At 57.9% G+C, this 17,229-nt stretch overlaps 1 protein-coding gene across 3 annotated transcripts in view; it reads left to right on the top strand.

Annotated features, from left to right (window-relative positions):
* Window positions 1-15,788, top strand: part of MIER1 (MIER1 transcriptional regulator) — a 31,022-nt gene extending 15,234 nt beyond the window's left edge. For 2 of the 3 annotated variants that reach the window (XM_044672290.1, XM_044672292.1), the window contains exons 6-12: window positions 170-242; window positions 3,600-3,751; window positions 8,236-8,317; window positions 9,122-9,216; window positions 9,349-9,476; window positions 14,667-14,803; window positions 15,398-15,788. In XM_044672290.1, the coding sequence (XP_044528225.1) occupies window positions 170-242; window positions 3,600-3,751; window positions 8,236-8,317; window positions 9,122-9,216; window positions 9,349-9,476; window positions 14,667-14,803; window positions 15,398-15,729 (999 nt within the window). In that variant the 3' untranslated portion in view covers window positions 15,730-15,788. The remainder of the gene's footprint in view (window positions 1-169; window positions 243-3,599; window positions 3,752-8,235; window positions 8,318-9,121; window positions 9,217-9,348; window positions 9,477-14,666; window positions 14,804-15,397) is intronic. The other variant, XM_044672291.1, reaches the window with a different exon arrangement.
* Window positions 15,789-17,229: the final 1,441 nt, after the last annotated feature.

Raw genomic sequence — 17,229 nt, 5'->3', positions numbered from 1 at the left:
GCTCTGCTCCTCTGGGGGGCGGGCGGGGGGGGGGGGGTCCAATAGGCGTCTCAGCCACCTTCCGTAGCCTCAGAGACAGCCGCCCGCTCAGTCCCCAGGAAGCTGGCCGGGGAGGATGTTTGCCGCCTCGCTGCTGCCTCCAGTAAGACTCTGTTCTTTTTCAAACCAGGAGATTATGGTGGGCTCCGTATTTCAAGCTGAAATCCCCGTCGGCATTTGTAAATACAAGGAGAACGAGAAAGGTGAGTCCTGGCCCGCGGCCGCTCAGTAAGTGGGGTGCATGGAGAGGCCTGGAAAGATCCCAGTGTTTCTGGCACGCGGGGGGCGGCCCTGCCGGGCCCGGTGACGGGAGGCGGCTGCGCCCCGCTTCCCTCCCCCAAGTTTCCACCGCAGGGAAAGTCGCTTTGATTCAAAATGGCCGCTTCATTCCGTCGGAGGCCGCCAAAAGTTTTTTCGCCAAAAGTTTTCTTGGCGACGACCAAAATCAAAGCTCTGAGAGCGCGTCGGCCCTTTAGAAGCCTCGACCCCGGCCAGGGCCGACGGCCAGGGCGGACGGGAAGCCGCGTTCGGGGGCCGGAAGCCTGCGAGAGTGTTTCCGAGCCTCGAGCCGGGGCCTTTGGCTGCGCTCGGGGCGGCACCTCGAGACCTTTCGGAGGCTCGATGCTGCCTGGCCGAAAGGCTCCCGGCGGCAGCGCCAAGGGGCGCACGTGGGGGCCCGGGGGGGGGAGGGGCAGCACGTGCCTCCCCTCGCCCGGGCCTCTTCGTTGGTTTTGCCCCCCTTGTGAACGTTTCGCAGCATCCTCACAGAAACCTACTTTGCAACGTGGAGATTCAGTCCGTTTACAAGATTTCATGTGAAAAGGCTCGGCGGGCCGAGGCGAAGTCCAGCCCGCCTGGGAAAGGGTCTTCTTCCTGCCTGGAGGGAAGGAGGCAGCCCTGCCTCACCCCTTCAGCCCTCGGCTGCTTCCTCCAGCTGTGGTCAGTCTGTGACCGGCCACAGCATCGCCCACCACTCCCGTTTGTTCTCGGAAGCTGGGTGTTGCTCACCCGCTTTCCCCACCCTGGGCAGGGCCGAGGCCGTCTTGTCTGAAACGGGCCATCCTCGGGGTGGCGTTAAAGCAGGCGCCGTACGCTGGTGCAGCCACGCGGGGACCCCAGAACAGACGTCCTGAGCCTCGGGGGCTTCCGGAGCCCGGGCGAGGCCGGCCAGCTCTCTGCCGTTCTGTACGCCCGGCGGCCGCTCCACAGACGGGCCGAGCTCTGCGTGCTTTGAGAAGCCCCCGATGCTGGCCCGGACGCATCCCGGCCGTGCCGCGGGGACAGACCGCCGCAGCCCTTCCCGCATCCATATCCTCAGAACGGGAGGACGAGGGGGTTCTCTTTGGGGTTCGCCTTCCCATCGGCGCCTGTTTTCCGGCTTTGGGAGCTCCCTTTGGGGAAGAAGATGGGTCGCGGGTCTGCTGAGCTCAGCGCTTTCTCTGCCGGTGCCGCCTGCTGCTCGCTTGCCACCGGAGACACGTTTTCCGCCGTCCACGATGGGCACTTTGCGTCCCCGCTCAGTCACGCTGCTTCCCAGCACCCGCCTCCACAGAGCCCGTCCCACCCTCGCTTTGTCCGCAGTAGTTGTTCGTGTCTGCTTGGCACTTCCTCAGCACCGGCTTCGGGTCGCTCGTGGTCTTGGACAGCCGCTTCTGCCCTGATGGAGGGTCTCGACACCGCCATCGGGAGGCTGTTGGGTCTAAACCTTCAGGAAAGGCTGTGCTGAGGAGGCCGTGAAGGCTCGGGCTGACCGCAGGCCAGAGGCCACGGAATCTCCGCCTCAGACGACCGAAGACCTGGTGGGGGACGCGGGAAGCCGAGGGTCCTGGCAGAGCCCTGCCGACACGACGGCGACGTCTCTGCGTTCTCCCCTGCATGGAGGCTCCCACGCCGGGATCTCGGTGCCCTGACCAGACACGCTGCAGGGCGCCCCACAGACCTCTCGCTCTCCTTCAGCCAAACGCTTCTCAAGCGGTTTCCCCCTGCGGGGGCGTCTCTCCACCCTCCTGCGTGCCATTTTGGAGGCCGCCTTGGCGCCGGCCGGTGACGTTCATCCTATTAAAGCGGGGGCCGTTCTGGCCCGTCGCTGCCTTTCAGATTGCCTCCGTCCCCCGGCGTGCTGCTGTTCCAGCTTTGTGCCCCCGAGGAGCCTCCCTGCAGGCTTTCAGGCAGGCCTTCAATGGAAGCGTTCCCTGGCACGACCCTGGGCCTCCACGCAGATCGCAGGGCCACTCCGGGCTCCTGGGGCCTCCCTCTCGGCCCCCCAGACCCCGGGGGGACGTTGGGGAAGGCGAGCGTGGGCTGCCACTCTGCTTCCCTGGAGCCCCTCCGGCCCGCCGAGGCTGGTCAGCCCGGGGCTCACTTCGGTGTCTTCCTCACCGGCTCGTGTTTCTTTTCAGCCGTTTCCTTTGGAGTTTTTCACTCCAAAACGATTCAACAAGTGAATCGGGTGTTTGTGAGGCGCCTCCCTAGAAGAGGCAGCGCCCAGATGGGCGATGAGGCCGGCCGAGGGCCCTGCCCTCCCTCCCAGAGCCAGCGTGGTCCCGCTGGACAAAGGATCCTCCCGCGTCCCCTCCCTTGGTCGTCGCTCGGCTGCCAGACGGATACACGGTGCTGTTCAGTTCCATTAAGGCAGCAGCACGTACACAGAACCATCCGCTTCCCTGACCTGGTGGGTTCCGGTGAACTGCCTTCCCACACTGGGACAGCTCCCTGCTCAGCCAGAGGGTCCCCCAGCGAGGCGGCCTTTAGGCAGCAGCCCCGTCCCCAGGAGCCGCTTGGTGCTTCCTCATTGCCCTCCTCTCTGACTCCGTGGGACGGGCCTGCTCTGCTCGCATCTTCGCTTCCTGACCCAGGAAGCCCCTACGGAGGATCACGGCCCTCCCCCAAGGGAAAGCCGCCTTCACTTGGATAGCGCACGAGCTCCCGGGCGAGGCACCAGCAGCTGCAGTCCCTGGTTCACTTCGGCCGCCGAGGCGTCACCCCAAAAGGACAGAAAACGGGGCAGTAACTGGGGAGCTTCCAGGAAGCGGCTCAAATGCCAGAGCAGAAGCATCGGGAGCGGCTGCGCCCTGGCAGGACGGCCTGGAGGATGTGCAGACAGAAGGGAGGCGGCCCGGGCCCGGGGACCTCCGTCTAGTGTGCGGCTCCTCTGCGCACCCACGTCCTGGGCCCGGGAGGCTCGGAAGGAAGCGGCCCCCAGAGAAGTCGAGGAGGAGGCCGCCTTCACCCACGCAGGCCCCCTGCTGTCGGGGACGCTCTCATGGCGGGGGAGAGGCCGGGGCAGGGGGGAGGGGAGGCGTACAAGCATCCTGGAGGGGCAGTTGGGCAGTATTTGGGAAGAAGCCGAATCGGAGGTGCCTCAAGAAGGGAAAGGAGGTCCCAAGCAGCCCAGAAGGCTCAGCCCCCTGTTGAAGGTGCTCGTCCAGAAGGCCGGGGCACTTGGAGCGGGAGGCGAGGGGCTCCGGGGGTGTGCGGGCCTGAGGGCGGTTCTGGAACCCCTGGTGGCAGTTCTTTAAGAGATTCAGTGGTTCTTCCGTGTTTTTGTCTCACCCATTTAGTCTATGAAAATGATGACCAACTTCTGTGGAACCCGGATTACCTGTTGGAGGATAAAGTGATTGAATTTCTCAACGAGGCGTCCCGGCGGACAGGAGATGAGAAAGGGGTGGAAGCGATTCCTGAAGGTTGTCACATAAAAGACAACGAGCAGGTACGCCCCCTCCCCTGCCCTGCTCCCGGTGCCACGGTGGGCGCCTCTCTAGGGAGGGGGGTCTCACCCGAGCTTGGGGGCTAAACACGGGGAGCGGCTGGAGACGTTGGCTCAGTGGGCTTCGCGCCTTCTCCCATCTTGCTGTTGGTTGGAGCTTGACCGGCAGAGGCCTCGGGCCTGTGCCAAGGCCAGTCCTCATGGATGTCACTTTCCCTCCCAGTTACTGACGTGTGTTCTCACTTCTTCATGAAGTCCCTGTTCAGACTCGGCACCCAGGAGTCTAGCAGAGTGTCAAGAAGGTAGCAAATAAATGCAGCTGGGCTTCCCGTCACCTTTTCCCTTCCTCTTGGTCCCTCCAGCATCACAGTTGTTAGAGGGGTGGACACAGGGATGGATGGCTCACGCCAGGAGGGTCCCTGGAGAGGCGAGTGCCCGGGACTGGGAGCATCTTGGCACCAGGAGCTCCCTCTAACAGTTGTCACTCCAGGAGGGTCTAAACACTGCTTTTTGATGAGTGAAAAGTTTTACTAAAAATGTAAAATGGGCAGAACTTCCTGGCTTCCCCGCGCCATCTTCCTTTTAGCTCCGCCCGCAAGGAACCTTCACATTGTTTGTGCGTCTGGCTAATGCTTGGTTCGAGCCTTGGAGGGGGATCTGCTCTCAGTCTGCTGGATCAGTGTCACAGAGCTGCCATTTGACCTGTCCAAGTTGAAGCCTCACTGGGCTGGCCCCGGGACCCCTTCTTGCCCTGATCCTAGGCTGAAATGTGCACTTCTGGCTGGCCATCTCCTCAGTGGCCACAAACTCTCAGTCCAATATGCTTGCATTGAGTGCCTGCGGTGTGCCAGGCACTGTGCTAATTGTTGGGGATTCAAGAGGAGGCAAAAGGCGACGTCCCTGCCCTCCAGGAGCTCCTAGGCTAAAGCAGACAAGCTCTCTCTCTCTTTCTCTGTGTATGTAGTTTGGTTTGAAGCCCAGGAGCGGTCAGTGGTTATTGCTGGTTTTGTTCCCTGCCTTCATTACTGCACTTTACTGACTGGATGACCCCCCCTTTCATCTCAGACTGCCAGGGGACCAGATCCAACCTCTGCTGCTCCAGGACCGCCATAGTGGAGCAGCTGATTTCAAGTCTTGTGAACCCTGTCTGGAGTGCAACTTGTTTCCTGGTCTCCAACCTCTTAGCCTCATATTGCTCCCCTATTGCCCCTCAGGCCAGTCGCGTCATAGTTCTCAGCACAAGTCTCATAATTGCAGGCACCCCAGCTCTTCACCGGAGCCCCTGGCACCTGGGAGCTCTCGCTTGCTGTTCAGTAGGCTACGATGAAATGTAGTTTGCTTTTCGGTGCTGTTAACACCGGGCTTTCCTGTTTCTTTTTCTGAAATGATGGGTCTCTTGCGTGTCTGTCCGAGTGTCAGAACAAGGACACGTCTTCCCCCACAGTGCTACCTCCTGCCCCAGTTTGCAACTTCCAGGGCTTTTTAGGGGCAGTGCAAGCCTTTGGGGTGTTTCGATCTTCTGTCCCAGATCCTTCAATCTACTGGTTTTCATACAACTGGGTTGAAAAAAGCAGAATGATGATGAGCAGTCAGTGGTTTCGTGGGGATTATATTGTTGTTGGTGCCTGAACTGTGGTGAAGATTGCTGAACAGAGCAAGCTCTAGAACAGGTGTCAGCCTGAGTGAAAGAGCGGTGACCATTTCTGTTCCCTCCTGGGCACCGTAGGCTTTGCCTTCAAAGACGCCATAATACAAAGAAATAGCCAGGACGGCGACTGTCTTATTTTCTTAGTATGCTTCCAGTCTGGTCCACTCACTCATCCTCCCTTAGATGGACTGAGGAGTGGGGAAGTGACCCGGGCAGAGGCCTCAGGAGATGGTACAGGAATGAAATGGACAAGAAGAAATGATGCAGGGGTGAAATAGACAAGGAGAGATGGTACAGGGCTGAAATGGGGTACAGAGGTGAAATGGACAAGGAGAGTTCAGGTGAAATGGACAAGGAGAGTTCAGAGGGGAAATGGACAAGGAGAGCTCAGGTGAAATGGACAAGGAGAGCTCAGGTGAAATGGACAAGGAGAGCTCAGGTGACATGGACAGGCCTTTGCAACAGTTTGGATATGGGGAGAAGGAAGCCCAGAATCAGAATGCCAGGTATTGAACCTAAGGGAGAGGAAGAATGGCATTCCTCTCTACGCTAATAGGCTTTTCCAGAGCTGGAGTTTCTGAGGTTTTGCTTAATGCTCCTTGGTCCGCCTCTGTTCCATCTGTTCCTTTTTGTTTTTCTGAATAGTAGTTTTCAATCATAGTTTCTTTTTTTTTTCCTTCTGCTGTTTACTCATATTTTCCTTTTCCGCCTTCCTTGTGGGCTGTTCACTTGCTCCTCTGGTTATTTGCTGGCTCTGTGAGTTTGAGCTTTTTTGCCCTCTAGAGGCTTCTTCTCTATACTGCTGTTATACTGGATTGGGCCAGTTGAGCTGATCTGCTGAGCTGAATGTGCTCTGGGGGCAAAATGCCCCCCAGCAGGGGCCCAAGATGATGGCCAAAGACTGCCACCAGCCCGCCCTCTCCTCTGCTTCTCTCCTCCAGCTGCCTCGGTGCCAGCTGCAGCTTCCCATAATTGTGGTAGCAGGGTACCCTGTCCCCAGCTTGGAGCTCTCACTCTGAGGCCCACAGTCTGCCCAGTCTCAGCACAGTAGTTGGGGGAGGGGCCGGGGACCTTCCTTCTTTCTTTTCCTTGATCCCAAGAATTCAACCTTCTCTGCTTATCTTTTAGTTGAATCGAGCAGGAGGGTCCTGCGGCTCTGTCTGGTTGTTGGATTTGGTTTTCTGTCCCCCTTGAAGCGCTTTGTTTTTGATTGGTGCGGAGGGGGATTCACAGAGGAATGGATGGGCTGTTTCTAAGCCGCCGTCTTGACTGCTTGACTCCACACCAGTAGGGAGGGGAGATGTTAGGAGAGCCCAAGTTGTGTCTCTCTCTTGACTAGTTTCTTCTGGTGAGAATCGGGGCCCAAAGCGCCCATGGGCTCCTCCAGCGTGGGCAGGACGCACTGCATCCTTAAGCCCAGGCACAACCGGAGACTTCAGGTGCCTTTGTCAGAAAGCTGGCTGGAGCTGCCCAGATGACCCAAGTGCCCCCCGGGCCAGACTCAGCACTGAGCGCGCTGCTTCTGCCCCTCCCCACTCGGACCCTTCTTCTCTGGCTTCTGGGGTCCCTCCCGGGCACAGCTTCTTGTCCTTGCCTCGGGCTTCCTTTAAAAGGTCTGGGTGTCGGCCCGGATGCTGGTCCTCCCGCCATGTTTCGGGTCTCCCTGAGGCTTATTCACCTCCTTGTTTCATGACTCCCACATGCCAATGCCCGGAAACGGAGCCGGGAAATAATAGGCCCGGATGGAAAGGACCCCAAATCACAGATGGGCCAAACGGCATGTTTGGTGGTGGCGGGAGCTCCAACCGCACAAGCCAGGGAGAGGAGGAAGAGAACCCAGAGAGGCTGCATCGGGTCAGAACAAGGGAACGTTTTTTGGAAAACCAGGAATGGAAGTGCGGGGGAAGCCGCTGCGGCTCGCCATTCACAACTTGGAAAATGAGAAAAAGCTCTCGCCGGGCCCTACATGAAGCCGAACGGAAGAACCAAAGCAGAATTCCAGGCAACAAATCCCTCATTTACTGACAGAAAAGAGAGCAGAGGCGGCCGGACCGTCCAGATGTGCCCCGAAACCCCATGCAGAGGATTCCGAGCCTCGAAAAGCCCAGCAGAAGGTGGCTTAGAAAGACCTTCCCGGCCAAAGCATTGACGGCCGAGACAGGACAGCAAGCCAGGCAAGGGAGAGCGCCTCGGGCCCATTCCTAGGGCTCTCTGGCTAAAAGGAGGGCATTTCCCTGACCAGCTGCCGAGTCCCCTTCCAGCTCCAGCCCCCCCATTCTTACCCTGGGCTCCCCAGCTCTCACGGAAGCCCCCAAGACCCCCCATGAGTCGGCCCAGATGACAGCTTCTCTGGCGATCTCGCAGGGCTTCAGTGGCACCTGCACAAACCACAGGGAGCTGCCTGCACTATCCAGGCACCCGGGGGGGACGGGCCCTGCCACACTGCCAGAGATGGCCCAAGGCCAGACTTCAGCCCGGAAGATGGAGCCGCCCCGACTCCTGCCGGCCATCGAGGCATCTTCTGGAAAGGAACCCGGAGAGAAGCGGCGGCTGTGCCAGGCTGGGCGGCTCGCCCGGGGCCTCCAAGGCCCTCCTTCCCCGGCCCAGAGAAGCCCATCATCCTGGGAAACAGGCTGGGGTGGAGCTGGCCATGGTGGCTTTGACGCTGCCTGGCCAGGTGACCCGGACAGGCCCTTCCCGCTCTTCTGCCTGGAGGCCAGCGTGCAGGGGGGAGCAGGAGGGGGAGCCAGGCTGGCTGGCCCATTGCCTGTGGGCGTCCCGAGCCCCCCCAGCCTTTGCCGCTCACAGGCTGCCCCCCCTCATGCCTTCTTTCTTGCAGGCTCTCTACGAATTGGTGAAATGCAGCTTCGACACGGAAGAGGCCCTGCGGAGGCTGCGCTTCAACGTGAAGGCGGCTCGAGGTAAGCCCGGCCGGAGGGGCAGGCAAGGAGGGTGGCCTGGTGAGGGGGGCTCCGAGCAGCCTAGGGGGCTTCTCCTTCCATCCTGCTTCCCAGGGGCTCTCCTGGGCACCCGGGGTGCGGGGACCCTGAATGAGGGTGGAAGGCCCGGCCCAGGGCATCCCTCTGTTCCCCTCTTTGGAGAAGCCCCTCCCCGAGAGCAGCCTGGCACACAGGGACTCCCCGGGCCCCCGGCCTGGCGCCATCCTGAGGGTCTTTCCTGGCCTCTCCACAGGCCACGAGGCCAGGATGGAGGACAAAGCCGGCCTCTTAGCCTTGGGAGCCGAGCTTTTCCCTTTCTGTATTTTTTAAGCCTTCCCTTCTATCCTAGAGTCATGGCTGTGTCTGGGTTCCAAGGCAGAAGAGCAGTCAGGCCTGGGCAATGGGTTGAAGGGACTGGTCCAGGGTCACCCAGCAAGGATGTGTCTGAGGCTGGATTTGAACCCAGGACCTCACGGCATTAAATTTGCCTTTCAATCTGCTGAGCCACCTCACTGCCCCCACTAAGCTTTCCTTAATGGAACCAGGACCCCGTGAGCTGGTTTGGCTGGCTTGAGTTTGTGGTCCACTAAGACACACAGATCTTTTTTCTGAACTCTGGACAGTGGACAGACCCACTGCGGGATGTCCCTGGTTTGGCCCTCTCTCTCCCTCGGGCCTGCCCGGGCACCATCACCAAACGGAAAGTGGCCACAGGGTGGCTCCCAGACGGGTCCGAGGGGAGCCTCGCCGGCCTCTTCCTCCTCTCACGGCACTTCCCTCTCGCAGAGGAGCTCTCGGTCTGGACCGAGGAAGAGTGCCGGAACTTCGAACAAGGGCTCAAGGCATACGGGAAGGATTTCCACCTCATTCAGGCTAACAAGGTAAGTGGAGAGTGCCGGGCCGCAGCCGAATTTGCATTCAGGACCCCAGCGCGTCCTCGCTTTGGCGCCCTTTGGGGACGGCGTGAGCACTGAATGCCGAGGCCACGGCCCGACTCCGCTTTGTGCTTGCAGGTGCGCACGAGGTCCGTCGGGGAGTGCGTCGCCTTCTACTACATGTGGAAGAAGTCCGAGCGCTACGACTTCTTCGCCCAGCAGACGCGCTTCGGGAAGAAGAAGTACAACCTTCACCCCGGCGTGACGTGAGTCCTGCCCGCCTTGGGGGGCCGCGGGGACCCCCACACACACGCTCGCTGCCGGCCTGCCAGGCCAGCAGACGGGGACAGTGTGACGATGGCCTGGAGGTTTGGGGAGGGGAGAAGCCCAGGGAGGCCGGAGGAGTGGGCAGGAGAGTGGCTGGACATCTGGACGCCGGCTGGCCGGGGCGGCTCCCTCGGGGCGCCGCCGGGCTGTGTTATGATTAAAAATGATGAGGGCCGAGAACAAAAGGGAGAAGAGTATTTTCCTAAAAGCCGCGCTGACCACGCCTGTAAGAAACCTGTTCCAACCTCACCTCCGCCATTTCCCTTCCTCTCTCCTGGAGCTCAGGTAACTCAAGAGGAAGTTCCAAGTCACCCCCTACTTAAAACAGTCCCTCACCTCCAATACGTCATCCAAAACGGGAAACCCATGAAACCCGTTGGACCATGGGAAATGTAGTTTTAAGGACCCCCACAGGTCCACAGAAGTTTGTCAAACACTATATTGAGGTTCGGTCCTTCCAAATAGACCCCCAGGTGATTGTAACTAACACAGCTGACCTCGGCCGGGGTCTCGCCCTGAACCCTGAACACGTGTCTAGTCTGCCAGGAAATCCGGCTCTGGTGGCCGCCGCGTTCCGCCGCTCTGTGTGCCCCCCGTGTCTGCTTTGGCCCCCGACGCCGGCTGCTCCCCCAAATGTCTGCGTGGGGGCCCCCGGCGAGGAGAAGGCAGCTCGGGGCGGCTCTGCGGACCCTTCAGCGTCCGGCAGCCTCCGGACGGGAGTGGAGCGCCTCGTCCCCGAGTCCAGAACGTCAGGAGTGCTTTCTGGCAGGGATTTGTCGGCTCCTCCGTGCCGCGGCCCCTCGCCCAGTTTTCAGCCTTGGGCCCTCACACGGGCTGCGGAGCCTCCAGCGAGCTCCCGGGACGGGGGGCCCTGGCTGACCCCGTCACAGGTCATTCCTCGGAGGCCCGGGGCCAGCTTCTGTGAAGGCCCATCATCGGCGGTCCTGCTCATTGGGCAGCACTTCCCTGCCTCCTCCATCCTCCCATGGGGGTCTCCTCCGTTGGCAGAGTCAGCCACAAGCCCTGGATGCCGACCGGGTCTCCCTCGGGGTGCTGCTGGCCCTCCATCAGCCTGGCCGGCTCTTGCTACAGGCCGCACCTCTGATCCTACAGACAGTCAGTGGGGCCCCCCGGGAGTCTCTCTGTGCCCCCTGGGGGCCTGCCCACAGTATTGGGGCTCTCCAGCACTTCCTTGGCCTTTTTTCCTGTGACGGCACATCAAGCCAGGCTCTCGGGCCGACCTCAAGAGCGACTCTGGACCCTCTTCTGGGCCATCGTCTGTGCAGCTGGCCGAGCTCTCCCTCCGGGCCTTTGATCTCGCCTTGAAGCCGCCTGCTGTGGCCGCAGGAGATCTCGGCTCTTCTGGCCTCCCCCTTCTCTGCAGGCCGTAGAGGACTGGGTGGGCCCCACAGATGGGCACCCAGAGGCTGCCCTCGGTCCCATCAGGGTGGCGGGAAGCTACTGAGAAATGTAGATGCCCCGGCGGAGGGGCTTTCCTACCTTCCTGGCCTGCTCCACAAAGAAGGCTCCCATCTGGCCAAGCCACCTAGCCTCTGTCTGCCTCAGTTTCCTCAGTTGTTAAAGGGAGATAATAATGGCATCCGCCTCTCAGGGTGATGGTGAGGATTCAGCGAGGTAACATCTGTGAAGTGCCGGAGAGACGTCATTATCCTCGTCGTCATTCCTGCCCCCTCTCTCGGGAACGGCCACGTGAACTCCTTTCATCGGTCTGACTCCGGCCAGGCTCCCCAGTCAGTCATTGGGGCCCCATTCCTGGACCAGTGTGTGGCTCCTTGTTATCCAGCATGTGCATGGCTGCCCCCCAACAACAGGGGGAGATGGGCAAGACCCCCTTTCTAATGGGGAGATCATGAGGCTCAAGGAGCTCAGAGGACTTGCCTAAGGCCCCCCACAAGTAGTATCCAAAGTGGGATTCAGACTCGGCTGCTCTTGCTGCTTCCACACAGCCTCTGTTGCTCCTGATCCTGTCTTCCAGGGCTAAGTAGAGCCAAGACCCATTTTTTGTTTGGCCCGAGGACCCTTCAGGAGGCCTGAAGACCCCCGTCATCGTCACCTCCTCCAGGTCTCCAGTCTGGCTTCTGACCCAGCAGTGAAGCTCTTCCCATCCCAACCGCCATCCTCTGGACACGCTCAGGGCGTCAGAGCCTTCTTGAAGGGTCCGTCCAGACCAGAGGCCAGAGAGACCCAGGCCCAGGCTCAGCCTTCACTCGTGTGGAGCCGACATTCTTTTCATCCAAATAGAGAGCCTGGCTTTGGATTCTGACTGCCATATCGTGTGTCGGCTCTCCCTTCTGGTTCCAGTGACCCATCGAGCAGGCTGGCAGCTTTGGTCTTGGTCCCGATGCCCTTGGGCTGTCCACTCGAGCCTTCAGGTCCTTCTCCGAGTCGTCGTGTTAATGCCTGAAGTACAATCCGGAAGATTACAGAGGAATCAGGGACAGTCAAAGCTGCTGCGTTCCTCGCACCCGACTAACCCGAATACACAAGAAGACGGAAGCGGCCTGGTTTTCCCCTCGGCCTCGGTTGTCTTCTTTTGTGGAAATGGAAAGAAGGTTCCGTCCATTCAGTAACAAACAACAGGCAGCGCCTGAGCTGGGTCAGGAAAGGCAGGCCTGGCCTACATCTACTCTGCAGCCAAGGGCGGCCTGAGTACAGAGCAGAGGAAAGGGGCCCTTCTTCTTTTGTTGCTTATTTTTTAGTTTTATTTTTAAGTATTTTTCTCTGGTTGCATGATCCGTATTCTCTCCCTCCCCACTCCCAGAGCTGACAAGCAATTCCCCGGGTTATACCTGGGTTATCACTCAGTTCCTGTTTCCATATTGTTCACTTTTGTAATAGATGGTCCTTTAAAAACCAAAACCCCCAGTCCTGTACCCACACAATCAAGTGATCCATCATGTTTTCCTTCTGCGTTTCTGCTCCCACAGTTCTTTCTCTGGATGTGGATACATTCTTTCTCCTGAGTTCCTCTCCATTGTCCTGGGCCATCACATTGTTGTTAGTAGCAAAGTCAGTTACATCAGATTGTGCTACAATGTATCCGTCTCTGTGTACAATGTTTTCCTGGTTCTGCTCCTTTCACTCTGCATCACTTCCTGGGGGTTGTTCCAGTTCACATGGAATTCCTCCAGTTCATCATTCCTTTCAGCACAATAATATTCCATCCCCATCAGATACCACAATCTGTTCAGCCATTCTGCAATCAAAGGACACCCCCTCATGTTCCAATTTTTTGCCACTACAAAGAGAGCAGTTATAAATATTTTTGCACAAGGCTTTTTCCTTATTATCTCTTTGGAGTACAATCCCAGCAGTGCTATGGTTGGATCAAAGGGCAGGCAGTCTTTTATAGCCCTTTGGATATAGTTCCAAATAGCCCTCCAGAGTGGTTGGACTAATTCACAACTCCACCAGCAGTGTATTAGTGTCCCAGTTTTGCACCATCCCCTCCAACATTTATCACTTTCCTTTGCTGTCATATTAGTCAATCTACTAGGTGTGAGGTGGTACCTCAGAATTGTTTAAATTTGCATTTCTCTAATCATGAGGGATTTAGAACCCTTTTTCATGTGCTTATTGATAGTTTTTATTTCTTCACCTGAAAACTGTCTATTCATGTCCCTTGATCATTTGTCAGTTGGGGAATGACTTGATTTCTAATGAATTTGATTTAGTTCTTTATATAGTTGAGTAATTAGACCTTTGTCAGAGAAATTTGTTATAAAAGTTTTTTCCCCGTTTGTCATTTCCCTTCTAATTTCGGTTGTGTTGATTTTGTTTGTACAAACCCTTTTTAATTTGATATAATTCAAACGATTCATTTTACATCTTGTGATGTTTTCTCTCTCTTGCTTGGTCTTAAATTCTTCCCTTCCCCATAGATCTGACAGGTATACTGTTCTCTGTTCACCTAATTATATGCTTAAGTCATTCACCCATTCTGAATTTCTCTTGGTGTACAGTGTGAGATGTTGATCTAAACCTAATCTCTCCCGTACTGTTTTCCAAGTTTCCCAGCAGTTTTTGCCAAATAGTCAATTCTTGTCCCCAAAGCTGTCTTTGGCTTTATCGAACACTAGCTCACTGAGGTCACTTACCCCGAGGCTATTCCACTGACCCTCCCTTCTGTCTCTTAGCCAGCACCACCTTGTTTTGATGGCTGCTGCTTTATAGTCCAGTTTAAGATCTGGCACTGCCAGGCCCCCCTCCTTCACATGTTTTTCCCATTAGTTCCCTTGATATTCTTGATCTCTTGTTCTTCCAGGTGAACTTTGTTATAATTTTTTTTCTTATTCTATCATAAAGCTTCTTGGTGGTTTGATAGGGAGGACGCTGAAAAGGAAATTCGTTTAGGTAGGATTCTCATTTTTATTATATTAGCTCGCCCCACCCATGAGCAATTGGTGTTTTTCCAGGCGGTAGATCTAGTTTTATTTGCGTTTTGTGCTTGTGTCCATATAGTTCCTGAACATCTTGGCAGATGGATTCCCAATGCTTTATCTTGTCTAGAGTGATGTTAAATGGAGTTTCTCTTTCTAGCTCCTGCCGCTCAGTTGTGTTGGAAATATAGAGAAGTGCTGATGGTTTATGTGGGTTCGTCTTGCACCCCGACAGTTTGCCCAAGTTACTGATTATTTCCACGAGCCTTTTAGAGGATTTTTCTCAGATTCTGCCAAGAGCAATTGTTTAGTCTCCTCATCACCTGCTTTAATCCCTTCAATGAGGGCCCCTCCAGGGGCTGAGAGAGTGAGAGAGCCAGGGATGGGGCAGCAGGACGGGCTGAGACGCCAGGTGGCTTGAGGGCCAGCCGTGGGGCTGCCTGGATCCCGTGGCCTGGGTGGGCCTTCAGGGCCCCTCAGAGAGAGGTGGAGGCTTGTGGGCTCCCAGGGGAGAGCAGAAGGCCCAGGCCAGGGCGCCTGAGGCCCCGCAGGAAGGCACAGCCTTGGGTCCGAGGCTCTCGGGGCCGCCATCTTTGTGTCTGTGCCCAGGGTTTTTTTCCTCTAGACGGAGCCGGGGGAGTTTCTAGGCAGACTCTCCCTGGGGCCTCGGACATGCTTCCTTCTAACAAGGGTGAATGAAGTTTTAATGTGTTTCGTTTCACTTTTAAGGGACTACATGGACCGGCTCTTGGACGAGAGCGAAAGTGCCGCCTCCAGCCGGGCTCCGTCCCCCCCTCCGACCGCTTCCAACAGCAGCACCAGCCAGTCGGAGAAGGAAGACGGCGTGAGTAACAACACTCAGAACGGTAAGCCCTGCCGCCCCGGCCCCTGGGGGGCTCCTCGAACCCTGGACGGGCTGCCTGCCCTGCCCCGTCCCCATAAAGCTCGGGCTTCGACGGCGGGTCGCTCTTTCGAAGTAGTTTTCATTTCATAGCGGAACAACTTCTGATGGGAAGTGCCGTGGGCGACGCCACTGTCCGGTTGACAGTGACCGCTGCCCCCGACACCGCTGAGCTGTCCGCATCGCCCATGCCCGTGGGGCGGCCGGTTTCGAGGCCTCGGAGCCCCCAGGGCCCCCATCTCCGGCCCCTCACCTGGCCCATGAGACCCCAGAGGCCGGAGGGGAGACCCACACTGCCCCGGCTAGCCTGGTGGCCCCCCGCAGCTGCCCAGGAAGGAGGCCTCGGGGATGGCCATCAGCGTCTCTGTCGGAGCTAAGATCTGGCGCGTCTGCCTTCAGGAGCTCCGCCAGAGACAGGTGGCACAATGGGAGAGGCTCCCCACGGCTCCCCACGGCTCCTCATGGCTGCTGAGGCTCCTCATGGCTCCTCATGGCTCCTTAAGGCTGCTGCGGCTCCTCAGGGGCCTCGCATGACCGCTCACGTGTTTCCTTTCCTCAGGCATCGCCTCCAACGGGCCCAGCGAAGCGTCCGGCAAGGATGACCTGAAGGCCGAAGGGCTGCACCTCAACGGGCCCGGCGGGCCGAACAAGAAGGCCGGCCACGCCGACGCGGACACCAACGGCTACGAGGCGGAGCCGCTGGCCGGCGGCGAGGCCAAGGTGGCCCACGTGACCACCAAGAGCGAGAGCTACTTCGACGACAAGAGCGAGAGGCCGGCCAAGCGGCGGAGGGTCAGCAGCAACGGCAAGGAGAGCCCTGGCGCCGGCGAGCTCTTCCAGGAGGCCAACTCGCACGGCAAGTTCGAGGAGCTGGAGGGCTTCGACGACTGACCGGGGCGGCTCTGCACCTTTGGAGGCGTCTCCGGGGCGACTACAATTTTCAGGGTTGACGGGTTACCTTAAGCTGATTTCCTTGACGCACTCAGTTGAAATGGGACGTTTTAAATTGGATTTTCATTTTGGGGGACAGTTTGTACTCCTGCCTTTAGCAGTTTTTACTTCCACTCTTTTAAAGACCCTTTTACCGACCCATCGAGGACTCCTGTGGAAGGCGGCTGCGCATCCGCTCGCGCCAGAGCCGGGCACAGGATCTTAAAGGCGCGTTTTCATCCCAAACCCTCTTCTTCTGCGGTGTGGTGGGGGGCGGGGGGGTCGCGGGGGGGCGGCTCGGTTTGTACTTCATCGGAGCGATCTTCTGCTTCACACCAGCTTCTCTGCCGTTTCGTTTGGTTTCTGTTTTCTTTCTCACGTCGAGTAGACCAGGAAGTAGCCGCGGCCATTCTTCTCTCCAGACCGATTGGGTGTCACATCCTTGAGGAAACCCTTGCGAATCCTGAAAGTTATGCTAGCATGATTTTTTTTATATATAGAAGTTAAAAAATAAACCAAGTCAGGTTTGTGTATGTACAATTGTTGACATCAGTGATGTCTTTCATATTCTTATCTGGGCTTAAGAAATACATGCTGTATTTTTCCAGATTCTTTGTAGCCTTTGGAAGATTTTTACAGAACTATGTCTTGACCGAGCTGTCCTTTCTTAATACAAAAGCTTGTATAATTTTCTTAACTTGTACAGTTGGTAAACTTTTATGAGAAGAGTTGATATTCGGAGTCCGTCAGCTTCCTTTTATTTTGCTAAAGTCTTTTTCTAATGAATTTCTAAGTGTTTGTGTAGTCCAGAGTCCTCTTTTCTCCTTCCTCGAGAAGGGCGCGATCCGGGTCCTGCCGGCCTCCGCTGTGGACGGCCGGAGGGCGGCGCCTCCAGGAGCGATGCATGATGCTCGTATTGCACAGACGTCCGCCCGCGCGGGGCGTGTCTTGTTTTCCTTTGGCAGCGGCGAGAGCTTCACTTGAACGGAAACTTGTTGGCCAGAGTCCGCCCAGTTCTTTTTCTATACATATCACAAGGACCCCGTCTTGGCGTGAGGGAAGGAGAGGGCCGGTGGGGCCGGAGGGCTCCCACCTTCTTCCCCTTCCGAGCTCTCTCAGAGCCGGGTCCGGGCGGAGGAGGCGCCCGTCGTGGAGTCTGCCCGGGCCGCAGGGCTGCCTAGACGGAAGGAGGCCGGTGAGCTGGGCCCGACTCGCGCTCCCCAGATGGCTCCCCTCGACCGCCGCCGCCCCGGAGGAGGAGGAGGCTTCGGACGGCCTACGGAAGGGTCCCGGTCCTGGTCCTGGTCCTGGTCCGTCGGCCCGGCTGCTCTCCTTTTTCTTCTGCCCCAGCACAGTGTTAAAAGCCATGTCCGAGCGTTTCCTTCCTGTGCGGACGTCGCCAGATCCTAGCCGGCGTCCGAGGGGTGGCGTGTGTGGAGGACGGGCCTCCGGGATCTCCGT

The sequence above is a fragment of the Gracilinanus agilis genome, chromosome 4 (genome assembly GCF_016433145.1).
Source record: "Gracilinanus agilis isolate LMUSP501 chromosome 4, AgileGrace, whole genome shotgun sequence".
NCBI lineage: Eukaryota > Metazoa > Chordata > Mammalia > Didelphimorphia > Didelphidae > Gracilinanus > Gracilinanus agilis.
Note: the sequence above shows the minus strand (reverse complement) of the source record. Positions and strands in the feature narration are given on the sequence as shown.